The sequence below is a fragment of the Eschrichtius robustus genome, chromosome 3, assembly GCF_028021215.1.
Source record: "Eschrichtius robustus isolate mEscRob2 chromosome 3, mEscRob2.pri, whole genome shotgun sequence".
Classification (NCBI taxonomy): domain Eukaryota; kingdom Metazoa; phylum Chordata; class Mammalia; order Artiodactyla; family Eschrichtiidae; genus Eschrichtius; species Eschrichtius robustus.
This window is the reverse complement of record NC_090826.1, coordinates 108,915,531-108,933,246: the sequence shown is the minus strand read 5'-3', so window position 1 is coordinate 108,933,246 and position 17,716 is coordinate 108,915,531. Positions and strand designations below refer to the sequence as shown.

General features: G+C 50.8%; 2 protein-coding genes across 5 annotated transcripts; both read right to left on the bottom strand.

Moving 5' to 3' along the window:
- Positions 1–380: 380 nt before the first annotated feature.
- ECM1 (extracellular matrix protein 1) lies at positions 381–6,219 on the bottom strand. Of its 3 annotated transcripts, XM_068540709.1 has the most exons (10): positions 5,989–6,219; positions 4,756–4,818; positions 4,574–4,675; positions 4,389–4,466; positions 4,214–4,294; positions 2,767–3,089; positions 2,124–2,498; positions 1,389–1,609; positions 1,132–1,219; positions 381–704 (listed from the first exon to the last, which is right to left on the bottom strand). In XM_068540709.1, the coding sequence occupies exons 1-10, from the start codon at positions 6,056–6,058 to the stop codon at positions 474–476; spliced, it is 1,632 nt and encodes a 543-aa protein (XP_068396810.1). In that variant the 5' UTR covers positions 6,059–6,219; the 3' UTR covers positions 381–473. The 3 variants fall into 3 exon arrangements, with proteins under 3 accessions (XP_068396810.1, XP_068396811.1, XP_068396812.1); XM_068540710.1 differs by lacking the exon at positions 1,132–1,219 and having other exon boundaries at positions 5,989–6,218; XM_068540711.1 differs by lacking the exons at positions 1,132–1,219; positions 1,389–1,609.
- Positions 6,220–6,641: 422 nt separating this feature from the next.
- On the bottom strand, positions 6,642–17,642 carry TARS2 (threonyl-tRNA synthetase 2, mitochondrial). 2 transcript variants are annotated; one of them, XM_068540707.1, is made up of 18 exons: positions 17,484–17,642; positions 16,961–17,157; positions 16,525–16,648; positions 15,722–15,846; positions 14,834–14,951; positions 14,651–14,715; positions 14,318–14,396; positions 12,990–13,136; positions 12,702–12,800; positions 12,182–12,399; positions 11,541–11,703; positions 11,186–11,323; positions 10,927–11,004; positions 9,124–9,224; positions 8,812–8,913; positions 8,564–8,636; positions 7,961–8,075; positions 6,642–7,015 (listed from the first exon to the last, which is right to left on the bottom strand). In XM_068540707.1, exons 1-18 carry the CDS (start codon positions 17,547–17,549, stop codon positions 6,867–6,869), a joined length of 2,157 nt encoding a protein of 718 aa, XP_068396808.1. In that variant the 5' UTR covers positions 17,550–17,642; the 3' UTR covers positions 6,642–6,866. The 2 variants fall into 2 exon arrangements, with proteins under 2 accessions (XP_068396808.1, XP_068396809.1); XM_068540708.1 differs by lacking the exon at positions 6,642–7,015 and adding an exon at positions 7,056–7,187.
- Positions 17,643–17,716: the final 74 nt, after the last annotated feature.

The window sequence follows — 17,716 nt, the reverse complement described above, 5'->3', positions numbered from 1 at the left end:
CTAGCACAGTGCACATCGACAGGAGTTCAGTCAATGTATACTGAGTGAATAAACACATGGACTCCAAGGATCAAAAGTGAAGATTAAAAAATGTCAGGCAGGGCTGTGCATTTTGGGGGCTCAACAATGACATGAATCATATCTTTTCCACTTCTGAATCCTGATAGCCAACTAACAAAGTGACATTCCTTTTAAATGTGTGAATAAATTCAATGACAAATACTGAAGTTAAACCATTTAGTTTTGGTCCCAACAAAGCCTGTGGAAAGACTTCTGCTCAGTTAGTGGGGGTGGGGCAGTGGGCCTCAGGGGCCAGACACTGAAGAAAATCGGGCAGGCTTAGGAGGGTGTGTTTGTGTGAGACAACAGACACGATGAGGCCAAATCCACGAGGTGTTTACTGTAATGAGTGTTCCAGGAGGGCGGGGTGGGGTGGGGTCCCCCACTCTGATCCTCCAAGGCTCTGGGGTGACTCACTCTTCCTTGGGCTCAGGGGTGGGGCTGATATTTGTTCCCCAAGTTGGGCCCTGCTCCCCCTGGTCCTTGGCATCCCTAATGTCTCCAGCCACTACAGCCACATTCCTCAGATAATTAGTGTTGAAGCAGTTGATCTGTTCATCCCCAGGACTCAGATTACAGCAGAAGGCAGAGTCTTGCCAGAAGTTACGTCGGGGACCACACAGGTCATCAATAAAGGCGGCTTTCTGATGAAGGAGTAAAGCAGACATGATAGGGGAGGAGGGTTGTCAGAGGTCAGGCCTGGTTACTTGGATGTCCAAAGTCCCCCTTCCCTCAGCTTCTACTGCTCTCTCCCTAGATCCCTTCTGGGGCTCAGAGAGAGTACAAGGCTGCCTTTCACAGCTAGACTCCTTGTGATGGACAGATGTGAACATGTGGAAATGCCAGAAGCTAGAGGCCCAGAGAAGGCATAATAGGCACTTAGAGATGGGGAGCAGGTCAGGTCAGGAGTGAAGACTCCTGGAACCAAGAAAAAAGATCTCCCCAGTAGTCCTCATTATTTCAGTGGGCTGGTTTGAGGTACTAAAAGAAGGGGCATCCTGCAGTTCCAGCCCTCTCACTCCCCTCCTCTGCATTCCTCTGGAGACTATGACGCCCTGCCCTCACACTCACTTCCTCCTCAGCACAGCAAGCCTGCTCTGGAAACGGCAGGTCACAGCAGCGGGCAGTCACGTTCTGGATCAGCCCAGGAATCTGCTTACTATGTTGGTGGGAAACGGGTAGGGGTCAGGGTCTTTGGGTGTCTCCAGGCATCAAAATGGTGCTTGCAGACCATGATTTTGCTCTTCCCAAGAGTGCCCCAGAGGGTGCCCCAAAAGGGAGGTTTTGGAGAAGGGAAAAGAGTTGGGGAAGAACTGGGCAAGACTCACTGCTTGGTGAGAACTCTCTGATTTCCACAGAGATGACTCATGAAGTTGGGGGTAATTCGGCTGAGGTCCAGGGTCAAGATGTCCCGGTCATAGCTGGGATAGGGAGCCTGCCGGGCAAAGCACTCATCTCTGGCAGGGCTAGGAGGGTAGTGGCAACACGAGTAGTGGTGGGTATTTGTAGCCTTTTCCTGATCACAGTAGCTATCAAGGGTATCCTCCCACTGTGGGCCAGAAAAAGGAAAATCAGAAGCCTGGACACTTGGCCCTCCTGACCCACTGCTTCCCTCACTGCCCTACGCTATGAGATGAGGGACTCTCAGCCCCAGGTGCCAAAAGGGAAGGGCAAAGAACCAGAGGGCAAGGAGGCAGCTGTGGATGTATGGGATCGGGAAGGTGGAAGGGGAGAAGAACAGATGAGGTTCAGAGCTGGCCACAGGAGATGTGCTGGAACGGTAGACAGAGAGGGTCGGGTGAGGCCAGAGCTGGACAGATGGATGGCAGACAGGTACATGTGTAGGGGATTGGGTGGACGAGGCCAGGAGTGCAGGATGAAGGTGCACGATGAACAGACTCAGACGAAGAACACAGTGGATGGACGGACATTCACAAGCAGATGAATGGGCAGACATGCTCACAGGGGGTAGGTACATGGATGATTAATAGGCTGGTGGGATCAGAGGTCAGAGACAGGTGGGCAGGCAGACAGGTTCTCAGGATGCTGGGATGCCCACTTACGGCCTTCCATGTACAGGTGTGGTTGTTCCCCTGCTGGCAGCAGTGCTGGAACTCCCCCTCCAGCCGGGTCAGAGCCTGCAGCTGCCTTTGGATGGGGTCAGTAGCTGGGAGGTTGCGTGGCACAGAGCGGAAGCGTCTTAGGTGGCAGATGTTCTTGATATTGTCCAGTGTGGGTAGCCCAGGGGGAAAAGGCAGCTCAGGACCCGAGGAAATACCAGGCTGGTGGCTGGGGCAGGCCTTGAGCTGGTAGTGTGGCCGGGGAGCTTCGTCTTGGAAGCAGGAGAATCGAGCCTCCCCCCGACGTTTGCAGCACCAATGGGCTCGGGTCTTGACAGAAAACTCAGCCTCACAGAACCGGGTCATTGCGTCCTCCCACTAGAGCAAGAGGAGTAGATCAGCCTGGTAGCCCACTCTCCACATACCTGTTTTCCTCCCAGGCTCCAAAAAGGACCCTGGGTATGCAGATAATAAAGAAGCAGAGGCTGTCCTCTGCTCTTCTGGCACAATGAGGAGGCCCAAGGTAGGGCCAATGAAAGGGACCTGAGGTTCCTGCATACCCAGGCCTAGGCCTCTAGTCCTTGAAACACACACATACTGTCTGGGGGTTAAAGGACATCCCCAGGATCAAGAGCCCAACCCTTACCATGACTTTTGCACAGTCCAAGCGGTTTGTGTAGCTGTGACAGCGACAGCAGCGGGAATATCCAGTCTCCAGCAAATTGAGGGTCTCACCCTGACGAACAAGGTGGGAAAAGCCAGTCTGTGGCAGGTTCCAAGGGCCGTACACCACATGCTGACGATTAGGAAGGCAGATCTGGTTCAGATTGTCCGGAGAAGGCCGCCCAGGGGGGAAGCCATCCAGCCGGTGGCCCCAGCCCCCTTGGTATCGGCCCTGTTGGCAGTGCTGGGCTGGATTCCAAGACTCAGGCTCTGGGGGGCTGTGGTCCATGAAGCGAGCCAGCTTTTCTAGAATGGGGAGAACAGAGTGGGAAGGGGGAACATGCAGAGGGATAGAGAAAGGCTGGATTGAGTTGGGAGGATTGAAAGAAGTTGGGGTTGAGGAGAAAGTGTTGGGAGGATATAGAGGAAAAGGGGACAAATGAATTCGTGGCTCTTAACTTCAGAATGACTGACCAAAAGGAAAAGAGACCTGAGTCATGAAAGGTGTCACCCTTATAGCTCCCTGACCCCGAATCACGCCTGCTCCCTGTGCTGCTTCCCGAGGCTCAGAATACCTGCTCCCCCACCCCACTACCCCGACCAGGGTCTGAGCATTAAAGCTGGGGGATGGACAGACTAAAGCTGTCACTCACTCTCTCTCTGCTTAGATTGGAAGGTCATCTCTTGATAAAGGAAAGATGGGTCTACTGGGGTAGAAGGAGATGCGTAAAAAACATTCATGTTGGGACGGGCATCTCTAGAAGACAGGCCAGTTCCCAATCATAAAAAGTAACTCAATAGAGGGACTTTCCTGGTGGTCCAGTGGTAAAGAATCCGCCTTCCAATGTAGGGGATGCAGGTTCGATCCCTGGTCAGGGAACTAAGATCCCACATGCCACAGGGCAACTAAACCTTCACGCCACAACTACTGAGCTCGCACACCTCAACGAGAGAGCCCACGCGTTCTGGAACCCGTGTGCCACAACTACAGAGCCCATGTGCCCTGGAGCCTATGCGTCACAACTAGAAAAGAGAGAAAAACTCGCATGCCACAACTAGAGAGAAACCTGCACGCCGCAACGAAAGATCCCGCATGCCGCAACAAAGATCCTGCGTGCCGCAACAAAGACCCAACGCAGCCCAAAATCAATCAATAAATAAAATTTTTTTAAAAAAGAAAGAAATAGCATATGCTTTAAAAAAAAAAGTAACTCAATAGAGAAGTGAAAATAAATGCTACTTTTGTGTCATGTAATCTTATAATTTTATAAAATAGGTATTATTTCCCCAATTTTACAAATAAAGAAACTAAGGCTTGGAGAGGTAACTTACCCAAGGTTATTACACAGCTAATAAGTGGCAAAAGCCCCAAAGCCCATGCTGTCAGCCACGGGTAGGCAGGAGGGTAAAGAGGGGAAGGAGTCACTTACCTTCCTTCTGTTCAATAGGGACCTGGGGAGGGAATAGCTCTTCTTGGAGGGGGACGGCCTCTTGAGGGAGAGGCGGATCCCCTGCAAGATAGGGGTGAGGACACAAAAGAGCAAGGATCAGGCTGATGTCAGACAGATGCAGTGGGTGGGAGTGAGGGAAAGGGCAAGCACTCACCTTTCTTCTCCACAGGGAGTCGGGGAGGGGGCAGCTCCTCTTGGACAGGGATGGCTTTCTGAGATGGAGATGGCTGTACTATACAGAAAGCGGAGTGTGTAAGTAGCCCACTCCTTCTTCCCCTCCCATTCTGAAGATCAGGAAGTAAGTCAGACTAGAAACCTAGAGGTGCAACTGAGACTTACCTTCACTCTGTCCTTCAAAGTGAGGGCTATGCTGAGAGGTGTCAGGGTGATCCATGGGGAGAGCTCTGGTCAGAGGTGGGGAAGGGGGTGCAGCATAGCCAACTACCAGCAAGAAGGGAGATGGTCAGAGCCTACATTTCCTCCTGGAGCCCCAATCCCATGCCACTCCCCCAAACTCTTACCTTCTTGAAGGTGGTGGGTGAGGTGCACTGGCCCCAGCTCCCTCTGCCCCGAAGCCTTGATGTCTGGAAGAGGAAGGGTGAGTCAGGGGTGGTTTTGAGGGGCCCTTTCCTGGCCCTGAGCATGGGAAGGGGAGGCAGTAGAGGTTAAGAGCTTAGAAAAGATGACCAAGACACCAGAAGCCTCTCTGTACTGCTCCTGCCCCAAGTCCCCTAAGCCACCCCCCAAACACACCTGGTCAAGACCGATTGGGTGTGATAATCTGAGAGCCTCACCTCTACCACGCTCAAAGCCTTGGGTCTCCCAAGCCCAGGCCTAAAGGGAGTGTGACACATGGGGCTGGGAAGGAAGGCCTTAATCTTGTGTCAGTGTCTTTCCCTTACAGCTTCTGGGCTCTCTCCACAGTCCAGACCTTGAACTGGCTGGAGCCTCACCTGCCCATCTCCTCCACCCTCCTGCCTACCACAGGCCCTTTAAACATCTTTGGGCCTTCTGGTAAGGAGCCCACACAGAAGTTGAAGTGCCTCCCCTTCAGCTAGTCTCAGATCCCCCTTAGTTCAGGTCTCAGTTTAGGACCTGGGAAACTGGGATGGTTCAGGACTCCTGAGGCAATTCACGCCACAGCCACAGGGAAAGGAATCACCTGTAGCTGATCTGCAGTCACAAAAGACCAGGACCTGGGAAGGACAAGACAGGGTCTTCCAGATAGATTAGATCTATGACACTCTTGCAATAGTTTCCCACAGTAACATTTTGTTTGGTATCTAAGCAGATAATGTGTGTGTGAGCTAGAGAGTGGCTGTGCCTGGTCCCCTGTAGATGGATGATGCCCTCTCTTCTCCTAACCAGGTAGGGTGTCAGTCAAGGCTCTCTGGGTCAGTAAACTGGTTTTGAGCAGCCTGGGAGCTCCTCTTCTTCTCACTTCTGGCTAATAGGTGCCACATATACATCAGGCCCCTCACTCTGTGAATCTATCCACCCCCGCAGTTGTCCGTTTTGACTCCAATATGTGTTTCTTGGCAGCAATCTCTAGGAACCCCTTTCCTTCTGTACCCCTGCTCCCCTCCCTGGTTAAACGCTCCAGTGCCTAGGCCCACCACAGGCCTGCTCAGAAACAGGCAGCCAAATGGGGCACCCTTTTGCTGGTGATGAGCCAGCCGGGATGGCTGGACCCAGGCCCCAGGCCCATGCTGGCCAGGCCCCCTTTCCAAGTGCTGGCTCCGACCCCAACTCACCTCCCTTAGAGGCTACAGAAGCAACAGCCAAACAGGCCAAGACCAAGGCTGCTCTGGACGTGGTCCCCATCCTGGGGCAAGGACTGGTCGACGGCCACCCAAGTAGATCCTCTCAGGCAGATCCGATTTGAAGGGCTGCGCTGCTGGGAGCTTGCTTCTCCAGTTACTGTTACTGCTGTTGTGAACTTCAGGGCTGGTTCCTTCTCCTCTTTATAGTCTATCTGGGGATAGCTACCGCCCTCCTCAGCTTCCTGCCGTGACTCAGTCCCAGCTGCTCCTCCTCTGGCAGACACTCCTCCCACACACCCTGAAGGCTCCTGAGAGGACTGAGAAGAATGGTGAACCCAACCCCAAGAGAAACTGATTCTGAGAATCCTGGAGCAAGAGAGGTCTGAGACTTTGTTTTGTGCCTCAATTTCTCCATTTGGTCTTCTTTGGAGAATGGATCTGACAACCTGCTGAACTGGGGCTGGGGAAACAGGGCACTGAGGAGTTTAGACAGGGGAACAGGACAGCTATCCCAGGGAGCTCCCCAACCAGTGAGAGCCATGGGCTGCCCCTTTTCAATTACCCCAATCCCCTAGGACAAAACAGCGGGAGACAGAGTCAAACTCCCTTTTATGTCCCCATCAGGAGTCAGAGATGAAGACACATTCCCAGTAGTTTCAAGTTTATTATTTTTAGTTTCACTCTCCTCACATCCAAACAGCTACAGCTTCCCCCAGACCAAATCTCTTTCCATGACAGCAGATTCATGCCTCCACACGAGTTCTGAGGGGTCTGGGGAACTTCAGACTATTGTCAGTTAGGTTGGGCCCCTCCGTGTTAAGGGGGCCTGATAGCTCCTACAGGTCTTTGCCACATCTATACACAAAAGCTCAGAAAATTTCTTCAGCATTTGGGACCCTGGTGTTCTGTAGCTCCAGTAGCCGCTGTACAGCCTCGGCCAAGTCCCGTTCCCCAAGTCGACGATTATCTCGAGTCCGAATGTTCACTGTTCTCTTACTCTGCTCTTTCTGGCCAACCACTGCAGAAAGAGGGGAGGTTTGCGAATCTCAGGGCAAATTTATCCAGAGGATATCTCCTTTTGCTATGCAGAAATGTAAGAGACCGAAATCTTTAGGAAGAGCAGAGCTCAGACATGGTTCCGGGAAAGGATATATTTAGCTATCTCTTGCTCTCCAGGTTCCCTGGTCATCCTGAGGAGATAAAGAAATATTCCAGACATTCTCCTACATGCCTTATCACTTCCACTCAGGAGCCCAGGGGTCAGAGATAGTAGGGTCAGCCAAAGAAAGACAAACAGATCAAGAAGCAGATCCAGAGAGAGAGAGAGAGAGAGAGAGAGAGAGAGACAGAGTGTGTGTGTGTGTGTGTGTGTGTGTACATTACAGAAAGGGGAGGGTGGCAGGGTGGATGATACATGTGCAAGTCCACGGGATCATGGGCAGCTTGCTCCAAGGCTGGCAGGATGAGTGGATGTGTAAAACTAGAGAATCAGGTAATCTGGCTGAGACGTTCCTACTCCTTGCCTTCAAGACAGAGCTCTGAACCTTGGAAAATGAAAAAAAGGAGCAAGGTAGGCCTAGACTTTTTTTCTTAAGGCCTTTTTCCTCATCCCTTAGGGCTGACTCTATCTAGGTCTAGAATAAGCAAAGCTAACTAATTAATGCCTTATTAACCCTTCCTGTTCCTGTCTGATGCTCCCCTGGCTAATTACTAACAGACACCAAGAGCTAGGGTGGGGGTCAGAAGAAAACTGTTCTGAGGGTCAGAGGTGCTGGTCAGGGGGTGAAGGAGCCTAGGGCCCAAATGGCTCAGGAGTTCTGAATCCTGGCTCCTGCCCAGCTCAGGTAACGAGCTGCAATTTACCCAAATACACGGATGACCAAATGTAGTAGACAGGAAAGAACAACATACAGGCCAAGTGGAAGAGTGCAAGGCTCTGAGGGCTGTGCTGACCCGGTCTTACCGAACTGAAAATTGTAGTGGGCAAGCTGAGCCCGGCGGATCCTCCGGCCGAGGGTCAGTCCGGAGTCAGCGTCCAGGTCGCCAACCAGTCCTGCAGCTCGCAGGCTCCGCTGTGCCTGGGGCAGAGGATCATTGACAGGAACCTGATTTAATGGAAGGCTGAGGGGCTGGAACAGGCTGATGCCAGTTTTCCTCAAGCTCCCCCATCTGCTCCTCCTTCCTCTGCCTCAAGGCTCTCCCTTCTCAGGGACAAACCCTCCTCACTCTCTACATTGAGGCTTCTCCCCAGCCCCCCAGCCTCCCTGTCGGTCTCCTCCTGGAGCCAGGCCTCCCTGGACTCTGCCCAACCAGCTGCTCGAATCTAGTACTGTCCATATCCTTACTTCTCTCTAGAGAGGAAAAATAAAACAAACATTTCTGCAAGCCCCCTTTTGTGCCAAGTGCTCAGCTGTCAGCATTTAACATTTATTAATTTGAGTCCAGTCTTGTGATTCCAAGTGCCGTGCCCCTTTCACTACCCCATGTGGCCTCTGCTACCCATTGCTCGTCCCCAGCCTCCCTATTAGCCTTGCTTTGGCCCCCATCCTCACCCCCAACTCCTCACCTCCCTGGCATATTCCTCTTGCTCAGTCCCCACAGGTATGACCACCACCTGGAATGGTGACAGCCATAGTGGCCTGATTGAGAGAACAGAGGAAGGCAAATTATTTATCCTGGCTCAGACCCCAAGTGTGGCTGCAGGGAGCAGATTCTAGAAGGAAACAGAAGCTGGAGTCTGAAGGGAGCCAGGATGTGGAGCACGCACTACCTGGCTTGAGGGCCAGAACAGGCATCGGGGGTCAGAGGTCTCACCATTTTCCCCCGCAGCTTTCCGCCAGCACTCCCAACATCCTTTCCACAGAACCTAGCACTGCTCGATGAATGAGGACTGGACGCTCCAGGGCCCCCGCCTGCCTTGGAGGGAAAGACGGGGGGGTGGATGGAATGGAAAAGTGTCACACAATGTGCACCCAAGATCACCTTCCAGTTTCCAAGAATCTTCAGCCCTGGCAAGGGAGGGTGTGGAGGATGTGGTTTAGTTTTTAGGGTCAAAGGCAGAAAGGGAAGTTGTCCTCCACCTATTCCATGGGCCAAGGGAAAAGGGGACAGGACAAGGTTCTGTACCCCTTGTACTGGAGGTCAAATCTCAGGGGCAGTTGGAAGTCAAGCTGGATTGTCCCACACTGATGGGGCCGACCCAGGGCATCGCGGAGGTGCACATCAATCTGGAGGAGACAGAAGGGAGGACATGAGAGAAACCAGAACCAGTATCCTCCATTACGCATGCCACCCCCTTCTACCTAGCCACATCCCAGGCTGTGTGGAGAGACGTGTCACCCAGCTGCATCGTGCTGTCCGTCACTCGCTGCAGACTCTGGCGGTGGCTCTTTCCGCTTAATAGTGGTGTATTATTAGGGAACATCAACATTCACATGAATGGCCCATCCTCACCCTGGCCTCTCAATTCCTTGAGTTCCTCATCTCAGAGACCTTCATCCGCGCCCACACTATGGCTACATCCTTCATGCTGTCACCGCCCAGAATGGCTGTGCCTCTGAAACAGTCCATCAGACACCTGCTCTGATTACTATCTCTTGTCCTTCCAGCTCTGACAATTATTCCTATTAATGGCTCTTCAATCTCTCGGCTCCTTAACTCCTCATTTTTCTTCCCATTCACAGGCCTCTCAGCCTCTCCCACCTCTCTTTCCCCATGCAGCTGTAACCACTCTCCCTGGTTCCCTGGTATCACTGTTCTTCTGTCACATCCACATGACAAAACCCCACCCTGGTGGCACCCTCGCCTCCCACCTCCTTGGCCCTGGAACAGAAGTGCCCAGTGCTGCCCAGCACACCACACACCACACAGACACAAAAACAGCGATTGATGCAAGTTGCTGTTGTGAACCTCAACTGAACCCTTGCTGCTGCCTGCAATCCTTTGGCTGCCCTAATCAGCTCTGCGTCGTTCTCCTCAAGGATTTTCAAGCTTTCTCCTCTCTTCCCATCTTCAACCCCCTCACTGACAACTCTCCTATTCCCCAATCCTATCTCAGCAAATGATCCTGCCTCCTATCTCATGGAGAATTCTGATAGTTGGTATCATGAGATAGGAAAATGTCTCAACTTCTGTCACCACACCTATAAATATCCTGGCACCTACCCCCAAGCCTTTCCTTCTACCCCCTAAACAACAGCACAGGTGGTTCTTTCTGTGGAGGGCTCTGGATCCCACCCCTCAAGACTCCCCAGAAACTTTCCTCTACTGAAACCCCTTCTACAACTTCAACTTCTCCCTGACCCAAACAGGCTCCCTCTCATCACAGCATTTAAACATTCTCAAGTCTCTCCCTTCATCAACATCTCTTTGGATCTGCCAGCTACTCTCCTTTGCCTTTATAAGAGCCAATGTTCTTGGAAGTGTTAGGTTCATTCATTCACTTCTGACTCCACGTCCAGTCCCCACTTTACTGAAAAATGGACCCTCAAAACCTAACAGCCTTTCCACTAAATCCAGCAGACACTTTACAGTCCTTTTTCCCCGACTTCTTTCACCTCTTCCAACTTGCCGTGTGAGTTTTTACTCTTCACCCCAGCCTCTGCCTACAACGTTCCCTCCTGAAGCACCTTTTTACTTGGCCAACGATTACCTTTCAGATCGGAAAGAGATTCCTATGGGAAGCCTTTCCTGACCCTCCTGAGTAACGTGCCCGCTTAGTACCTACACAGCACTGATCCCACGGTGCTGAAACACCCTATTTACCTCCCAGAGCCCTCACCAGACCTAAGTTCCATGAGAGCAGGAGATGTACTGCTCTTCTTTATATCTTACACAAATTTAAAAACATTCCTTCGTATCTATTAAACAGTTAATAAAACAAAACAAAAAAAGGAATAAATAAGACTCTAACCACGGTCCCCAGCTTACCTTAGGCCCATAGAAGGCACCATCTCCAGGGTTAAGGTCCCAGGGTTCTCCAAATTCTTCTAGGGCCTGTTGAAGGACCTTCAGAGGAAAGGATACAAGAGAGGAATATGTCATCTTCAACTTTATGAACAACAGATCCCTTAGTCCCCCACAGTGACCCTCTCAGCACATGCCTCTGCCAGGGACCCTGATTCCCATCTCCCCTCTCCTTCCATCAGAGACTGGTTTATCTGCCTCTGCTTCCCTACCACCTGCTCACCTGCTCAGCCTGGTCCCAAAGGCAAGGCTCTCCCAGGAAGCCAGATGGCCGGGTAGACAGTGCCAGGCGGAAAGAGAACCCAAGGACAGTGTAGACAGAGCGGAGGAAATCAAGACAGCCTCGGATCTCTGCTTCCAGCTGGGGGAATAAGGGCAGGTGAGCTGCGTGCTAGCTAGAGCTCTGGGGTGGTGGTAGTTTGGGGAAAAGAGGGCAAAAACATAAAGGAAAGGTTGCGATAGAATGTAGCTAAATTATCATATATAAAGAGGGCAACTGAGGGTCAGGAATGTTGGCAGTTCACAAGGAGAATGCAAGGCGGCTTAGAAATGCTTTGGTGGAGCTGGGGAAGGGCCACCTGATCGGGTGCACAGAAGATGTGAGCGTCATCCTGCTGGAAGCGCCGCAGCCGGGTCAGTCCCCCAAGACTGCCAGAGGCCTCGGCCCGGTGCAAGGCCCCGAAGTCGGCCAGTCGCAGGGGCAGCTCTCGCCAGGATCTGGGCCGGTGGGCGAACATCAGGCTGAGTTGGGGTGGGGAGGAGTCAGGGCCACAGGGAAAACTAGCCCCTGAAGACTGCTCCTCCGCCCAGGCTGCTTGCTTCCCTTCTCTGCACCATCAGCTAACGCGCTCTCCAGCCTCGGCATGCCTGAGTCCTGTCAATGCCACTCATCACAATCTGGGCCCTGCCTGGTTCAAAAGTGAATCTCAGTAACAACAATAACAGACATCACTTACTGTGCCCCTGTTCTGTGATAGGCACTGAACTGAAAGAAGAACGTTAGACAGCAACTCCAAACCCTTGATATTACACATGAGGAGACTGAGGCTTAGGGAGGTGCAATGATTTTCCCAAATTCACATGGTGAGCTAGAGGGCAGATTCAAGACTCAAATCAGGTGTTCCAATACGATTCCAAGTTTTCTACAACTTAGTATTTAGTAACCCAGCTGCCTAGCCCTAGCCCTGGGAGGACCCAGGTCTCCTGGATGCCAGCTCACCAGTGCGCAGGGCAGTTCATGGGCTTGAGGGCGAGCGTGTCTGCGGGATGGCTGGTAGAGTGGTCACTCTGGGAGCCGGCATGGCTGTCAGAGCCTGGGGGCTGCAGGGCAAACATGTCTTCCCGGTAATGCTCCCAGTGCCCTGACAGTTCCCAGAGTTTCGTAGAAAACAGCGTGGGGGTTTTCACTTCCGAGAAACCACGGCAGGTGTACTCGGCCTAGAGAGGAGGGTACAGACATGGAAGGCCAGAGTGACTGGGGGGAGAGGAGGCAGGATGGCGGCTGTGTGATTCTTCTGGGCCCTCAGGTCATGCTGAGCACAGCTACAACCTAGTAAGCACCATCCTCCCTTGGTATGCTCCTCACTGTAGACCACACATTTCTAGGCCCTTGATAAAGGTTACTAGCACTTTACGATATTTACGTTTAAACTTCTAATCCCCCTCTTCTAACACCTGGCTTCTTCTAGGCCCTCAGTCCCTCCCCAGTCTTCCTTCCCCTGAACATGGGTCCTCCTTACCCTGATAAAAGCCACGAGTACATTATACACCCTTGTCCCTCGAGGCAGGAAGAAGCAGCTCCCGGGGCTCAGTTCATGGAAGAAGAAGAGCTCCTGTTCCTGGAGTCGGGACGGCAATGGTCATTTCAACGGGGAAGCGGGGGCTTGGGAACCCAGAAGAGATAACTGACCAAGCTGCTCAGTCTGCAGGATTCCGAATCTACTCTCAACTTCACAGTCAGGTTCCTGCATCTCTCTCCAACCCTTATCATCACCCCCACCCTGCCCCCATTTTCCCAGTCTCTGTACCTTCCCAATGCGCCGGTGGTCCCGTAACTCTGCTTCCTCCCTCCACTCTTCCCAGGCCCTCAGCTCCTCTGCAGTGGGGAAGGAAATCCCTGACACTCTCTGCAGTGTCTCTGGGGTGCCGGAAAACCTCCATAAGGATGATGAGTTCTGTGGGAGGACAAAGGGAGTCAAAGGGAAGATGAGAACAACCTCTCTTTCAATCCTCATATGATACTCTGAGCATAAGCATCACAGGTATGACACTTGACAACGATCCCATCTCATCTCTCTCTCTACTTTTCCCACCATCACCACCGGGAGGATGGCCACCGCCATCCTCCAGACACCCCCTGCCATGTTTACCACCCTGGAGGTGCCTGAGCCTTGATTTCTACATATGTCCTGCTGAATTCTAACCTTACCCTGCCACCTCTTTTTGTCCCCATTCTCACTACCACTGCCCTACCAGCACCCGTGTACTTTGTTCCTTTCCCTTCTAATCAATGACTGCTCAGGGAAGTAACCCTAAGTTCTGGTCAGATATTAGTCTATCCATCCCCTTATCAATCTCCCATACAGCTGCTAGAAAACTCAGTCTCCCACACTAGGTCCTATTCCTGGATCCATGAAATTCAAATGCCTCTGCTTGTTCTTTCCTTGAACAATTGTATGGTACTAATAAGAAACAGCCTGCATTTTATAGCACTTTTAACTTTTCCTCACTTTCTCTTGTGTTAGTTGGTTTTGTCTCTTTGATGTCGATTTACTGGTAGGACAGGAATCAGCTTCATTTTATAGATGGGGAAAACGGGTAAGGAGATTTACCCAAGGCCGTATACTTCATCAATGGCAGAGACAGGACTAATAGCAGATGCCTAGGTTTTCAGTCCAGGGTTTTCTGCTCTGCATATCTGCCTCTCCCCTCTCTCCCTGCTCCTATTCCAACTAATAGCTCACCTTGCCCAGGAGCAATATTTTCAGAAAGGGCAGGCCTTTGACTTCAGAGTATTCTCTCTGTGCCTGTCAAATGGTGTTCCACACCGGCTCTCTCCACAGGAGCTTTCCCTACATGACCGTGTCCAGCCTGTTCATGCCCTCCCTCGCCATCTCCCTTAGTGCTAATGTCTGACTATGGACTCGGAATTGGCTTCTGGGCCCTGGCAGGATGTCCAGTATCTGTCATCAGATGGGGATTTCTAAAAGGCAGGGACAAAGTTTCTTTCTATTTCTGGATTCCCCCCTTAGCTATCAGAGCAGAAAAGGGGCTGAGAGAGAGGATCACCTTCCCATTCCCCAGCTCACTCCAGTGAAAACAGGAATCTCAACCTAACCCAGCCCTCACAACTGACCGTTAGCAGCTTCAGGCCTCCAATCTGTCCAGTATGCCGAAGGTGGGGGCCTCTGCACAGATCAACCAACATACCACACCTGGGAGAAAGAAGGGGCCAGTTAGTGATTTCCAGGTTTTTGAGCTTCTAGGATTCTCCCTCTAGGGTGTTTAGCTGACAGAAAGAGACATAAAGAACTATTCCACAGAGAAAGCAATGGAAGATAAAAATCAATTCCCATTTCTTTTTTGGGAGCAACAGATTACCTTCTATCTTCTTTCCCTTATCCCATTTCTGGCCTTCTTTAGTGCATCCCCACCTCTCCCTGTTTCCCTCAATCTTGACAGCTCTCACCCATATACTGTTGCCGTTGGACCTGTCACTTTCTCCTCGATCAGGTGAAGCTTAAAGGGGTTATCCTGGAAGAAGGGAAGAGTGAAGACAAGTCTTTATTCCCACGAAGAAGTCCTGAGAGAGAGCCACTCCTTCCCTCACGTCTCTAGATTATCCTCCTAAACTTGTGTGTCTCCACCCCACCTTGAAGAGCTGCCGAAGCTGATCCTGGGAAGCCTCTAGTCTCCGGAAGGGTTGAGCAGCAGCTGCAAGTTCCTGACAAATCCGTTCCAAAACAGGCAGCTCTGAGCCCTTGATTGTCCTGGAAAGATGAGGGTTGGTTGGCTTCCATCCTCTAAGGAGCATCACCTGGGTGTTGGCCAGGGGATGAAATCCTGCCTTCCAAAAACATCTAAAATTATTGGCAAAGACAGACTAGGGGAAAACAAATAGGAAATCAGGTACAAAGTTTACAGCTGGAGCAAAAGCTCTCTGTACGAAACTAAATGTTGTGTGCAGGCAATCTGGATAAAGAAAACTAGAGCAACAGTAATAAGGGATGAAGTAAAAGTTGAAGAATTCATAAAAGCTAGAGAAGGTAAGTTTCAAGCAGATTTAGAAAAGGAAGGACATGGACTAGTGGAGAAAGTGGTACCTATGTCACAGTTGAGGCATGGAGGGACCTGCCCCAAGCTTTCTTTCTCCTCCAAACTTAACATGCCTGAGGCCCCAGAAAAAGGTCTCAGAAAACACCCCAGGAAAGAGGTATAAACTTTCAGTTATAAGATGAATAAGGTCTGAGAAACTAATGTATAGCATGGTGACTATAGTTGATAAATTCTGTATTGCATAAGTAAAATTTGCTAAGAGCAGATCTTAAGCATTCTCACACACACAAAAAAAGCATGTGATAATTAACTCGATTGTGGGAATCCTTTCACAATGTATACATGCATCAAATCACCACGTGTACACTTTATATTACAACTTTGTCAACTATAGCTCAAAAAAACAGAAAAATAAAGTAAAATATGGTGAAATCTTTGAAAACGAAACCACCCCAGAATCATTCTCCTTCCTTGCACTACTCACCGTTCCTTTCCAAGGAAGAAATCATGGTAAAAGCCACATCCTGTGCTTGGACCTTGGCAGAGGACAGCACCTAGAAGTTGTTCAGCTGCTGCCCCCAGGACATGGGTACTGGAGTGCCAGAATACCTGGGTTCACAAGAAAGGAGTTCATGAGTTCATAACCTTCTCCTTTAGCCCCTAGCTCTCGGATCCTCTCCTCAGAGAAGCTGGCATGAAACCAGTATGAATAACTATCACAAAATGGGGAACCTGACTTTGGGGTGACCACTAAATAGTAAAAAGTAAAACGAAAACAAAAACAACTGAATAGAAAAGAAAGAAGGCCACTAGAAGCAATGCACAGAAAAGAGTATGCCTCACTCCTCAGTGCTTCTGGTTCTAGAGCATAGTAGGAGGCTAGTCAGTTTTCATGCCATCCAAGCTGACATAAAAAAGTGGAGATGAGGCCAGGTGATGTGCTCGGTTGTGCAAGCCACATTAAAATTAAATATATGCTACAGATGACTTATAATGCATGTCTCAAGAGTTGGAGGGCTAACGTGGCATTATTATCCTCTGTTTTCAACTTTATATCTCTCCCTTTCACTAGCACAATGATCACTGCTTAATAGACCCAGGCTAAGTAAAAACTTTCACCCTAAGTTTCCAGGTTAGCCAGGAATAATCAAGACAAGCAATCTGTGGTAGGCCTCCCTCCCAACTGCAAATGGAGAAACTGAGGCAAAAGAAATAAATGCTAGAAGTGCCCACTTAAACATCTCTTAGTTTAGTAGCCACTGTATCCCTGATAAGGAAGAAACTTACTGCTTTCCCCTCTGCAGAATCAAATGTCAGAAATCTGAGGTCAGAATCTGTCTCTAAGGGCCGCTCCAGATCATAAGGTTCTCCATTCACTTGAGCAGCCACTGCAGTATCTGCCAGTTTAGAACTTCAGCAGTGGGGGATGGGGAAAAAGAGAAAAACAAGGTTACCATCCAAAGGGGTAGAGAGGGACTAATCTCTTAGCAACTCCAAACTTGAAAGGGGAAATGTGTTACCAGAGCAAAAGAACCTATCGTTTTTTTCCCCGATGCATAATAGAGGAAGGGCAGAGACTATGAAACTAATGCAGATAAAAAGGAATCAGCAGGAAAAGCTGTCTTGATGCGAATGGAATAAACATAGAGCTCTTTCCCTGCTCAAATCGAGAAAGTACAGAGATAGAAGGATTATCCTGGTAGGTAAAGAATGGGCCTGGTACCTGATCTGCTGGGCTAGTTGGTAAGGGGTTGTGTTCCATGCCACAGCATCCACTTTCTGGCCTCCAGGAAGTGATATCTTAATAGTCCGGTGTTCCTTCTGTGCCATGCTTGCTAACCTCTTTACCTGAGCAGTCCATAGCTCCTCAAAAAGGCCAAGCCGCTCTACCAACCAGTGTGGAGGGGTCGGCACAGCTGCCTGCAGGGAAAGATGTTAGGAGGTAACACATGTCCCACCATTCCTTCTTGGGATTGGGGACAGTGGGAAATTAGAACATTTAAGTGGCCGTGGTCCTAATCCCTAGTCTTTAAAAGGACTGGGTGATAACGGGTCCTAGGCTGGGAGCCCTAGGCCCCCCAGGCTGCTGACCCTAGGAAAAAGATGGCGCATCTAAGGGCTAGGGTAGCCGGGTCTGGAGACGCAGGGCGGGAGTAGAGGGGGTCAGGCTGGGTTGAGAGCCTACACTTTGGGGTTCCGCTGGGCTGGGTCCAATGTGGTTCGGAATCTTTGGGTACCTCACGCACCGTGTGCAGCCCGCAGGATTGTAACCCTGGGATCCGAAGCCGCCGCCACCTCTGATACAGCCCCATTTTCCTTCAGACCCGTCCTACATCCTCAAATAAATGATCGCTGCTTCTCCATCGCCAGATTCCTCATTGGCTTCCGGCCCAACAATGTCCATGCCTATTGGTTATTACAGCTGCCACTCCAGTCTGGGACCACCTCCAGGAACTCCGAAGAGGTACACTCCACACAG

Bases quoted from the DNA above. Each gene is read 5' to 3' on its own strand.
- TARS2 (XM_068540707.1), bottom strand. From the start codon at position 17,549: ATGGGGCTGTATCAGAGGTGGCGGCGGCTTCGGATCCCAGGGTTACAA. The intron at 11,704-12,181 runs GTGAGCTGGCAT...ACCCCAACTCAG, and splicing joins ATGAACTGCCCTGCGCACTG to CCTGATGTTCGCCCACCGGC. The intron at 8,637-8,811 runs GTGAGACCTCTG...TCTCTCAATCAG, and splicing joins GAAAGCTGCGGGGGAAAATG to GCCACTATGGCTGTCACCAT.
- ECM1 (XM_068540709.1), bottom strand. From the start codon at position 6,058: ATGGGGACCACGTCCAGAGCAGCCTTGGTCTTGGCCTGTTTGGCTGTT. The intron at 3,090-4,213 runs GTAAGTGACTCC...TCCCCATTCTAG, and splicing joins CCCTATTGAACAGAAGGAAG to AAAAGCTGGCTCGCTTCATG. The intron at 1,610-2,123 runs GTAAGTGGGCAT...TCTGGCCCACAG, and splicing joins ACACCTGTACATGGAAGGCC to TGGGAGGATACCCTTGATAG.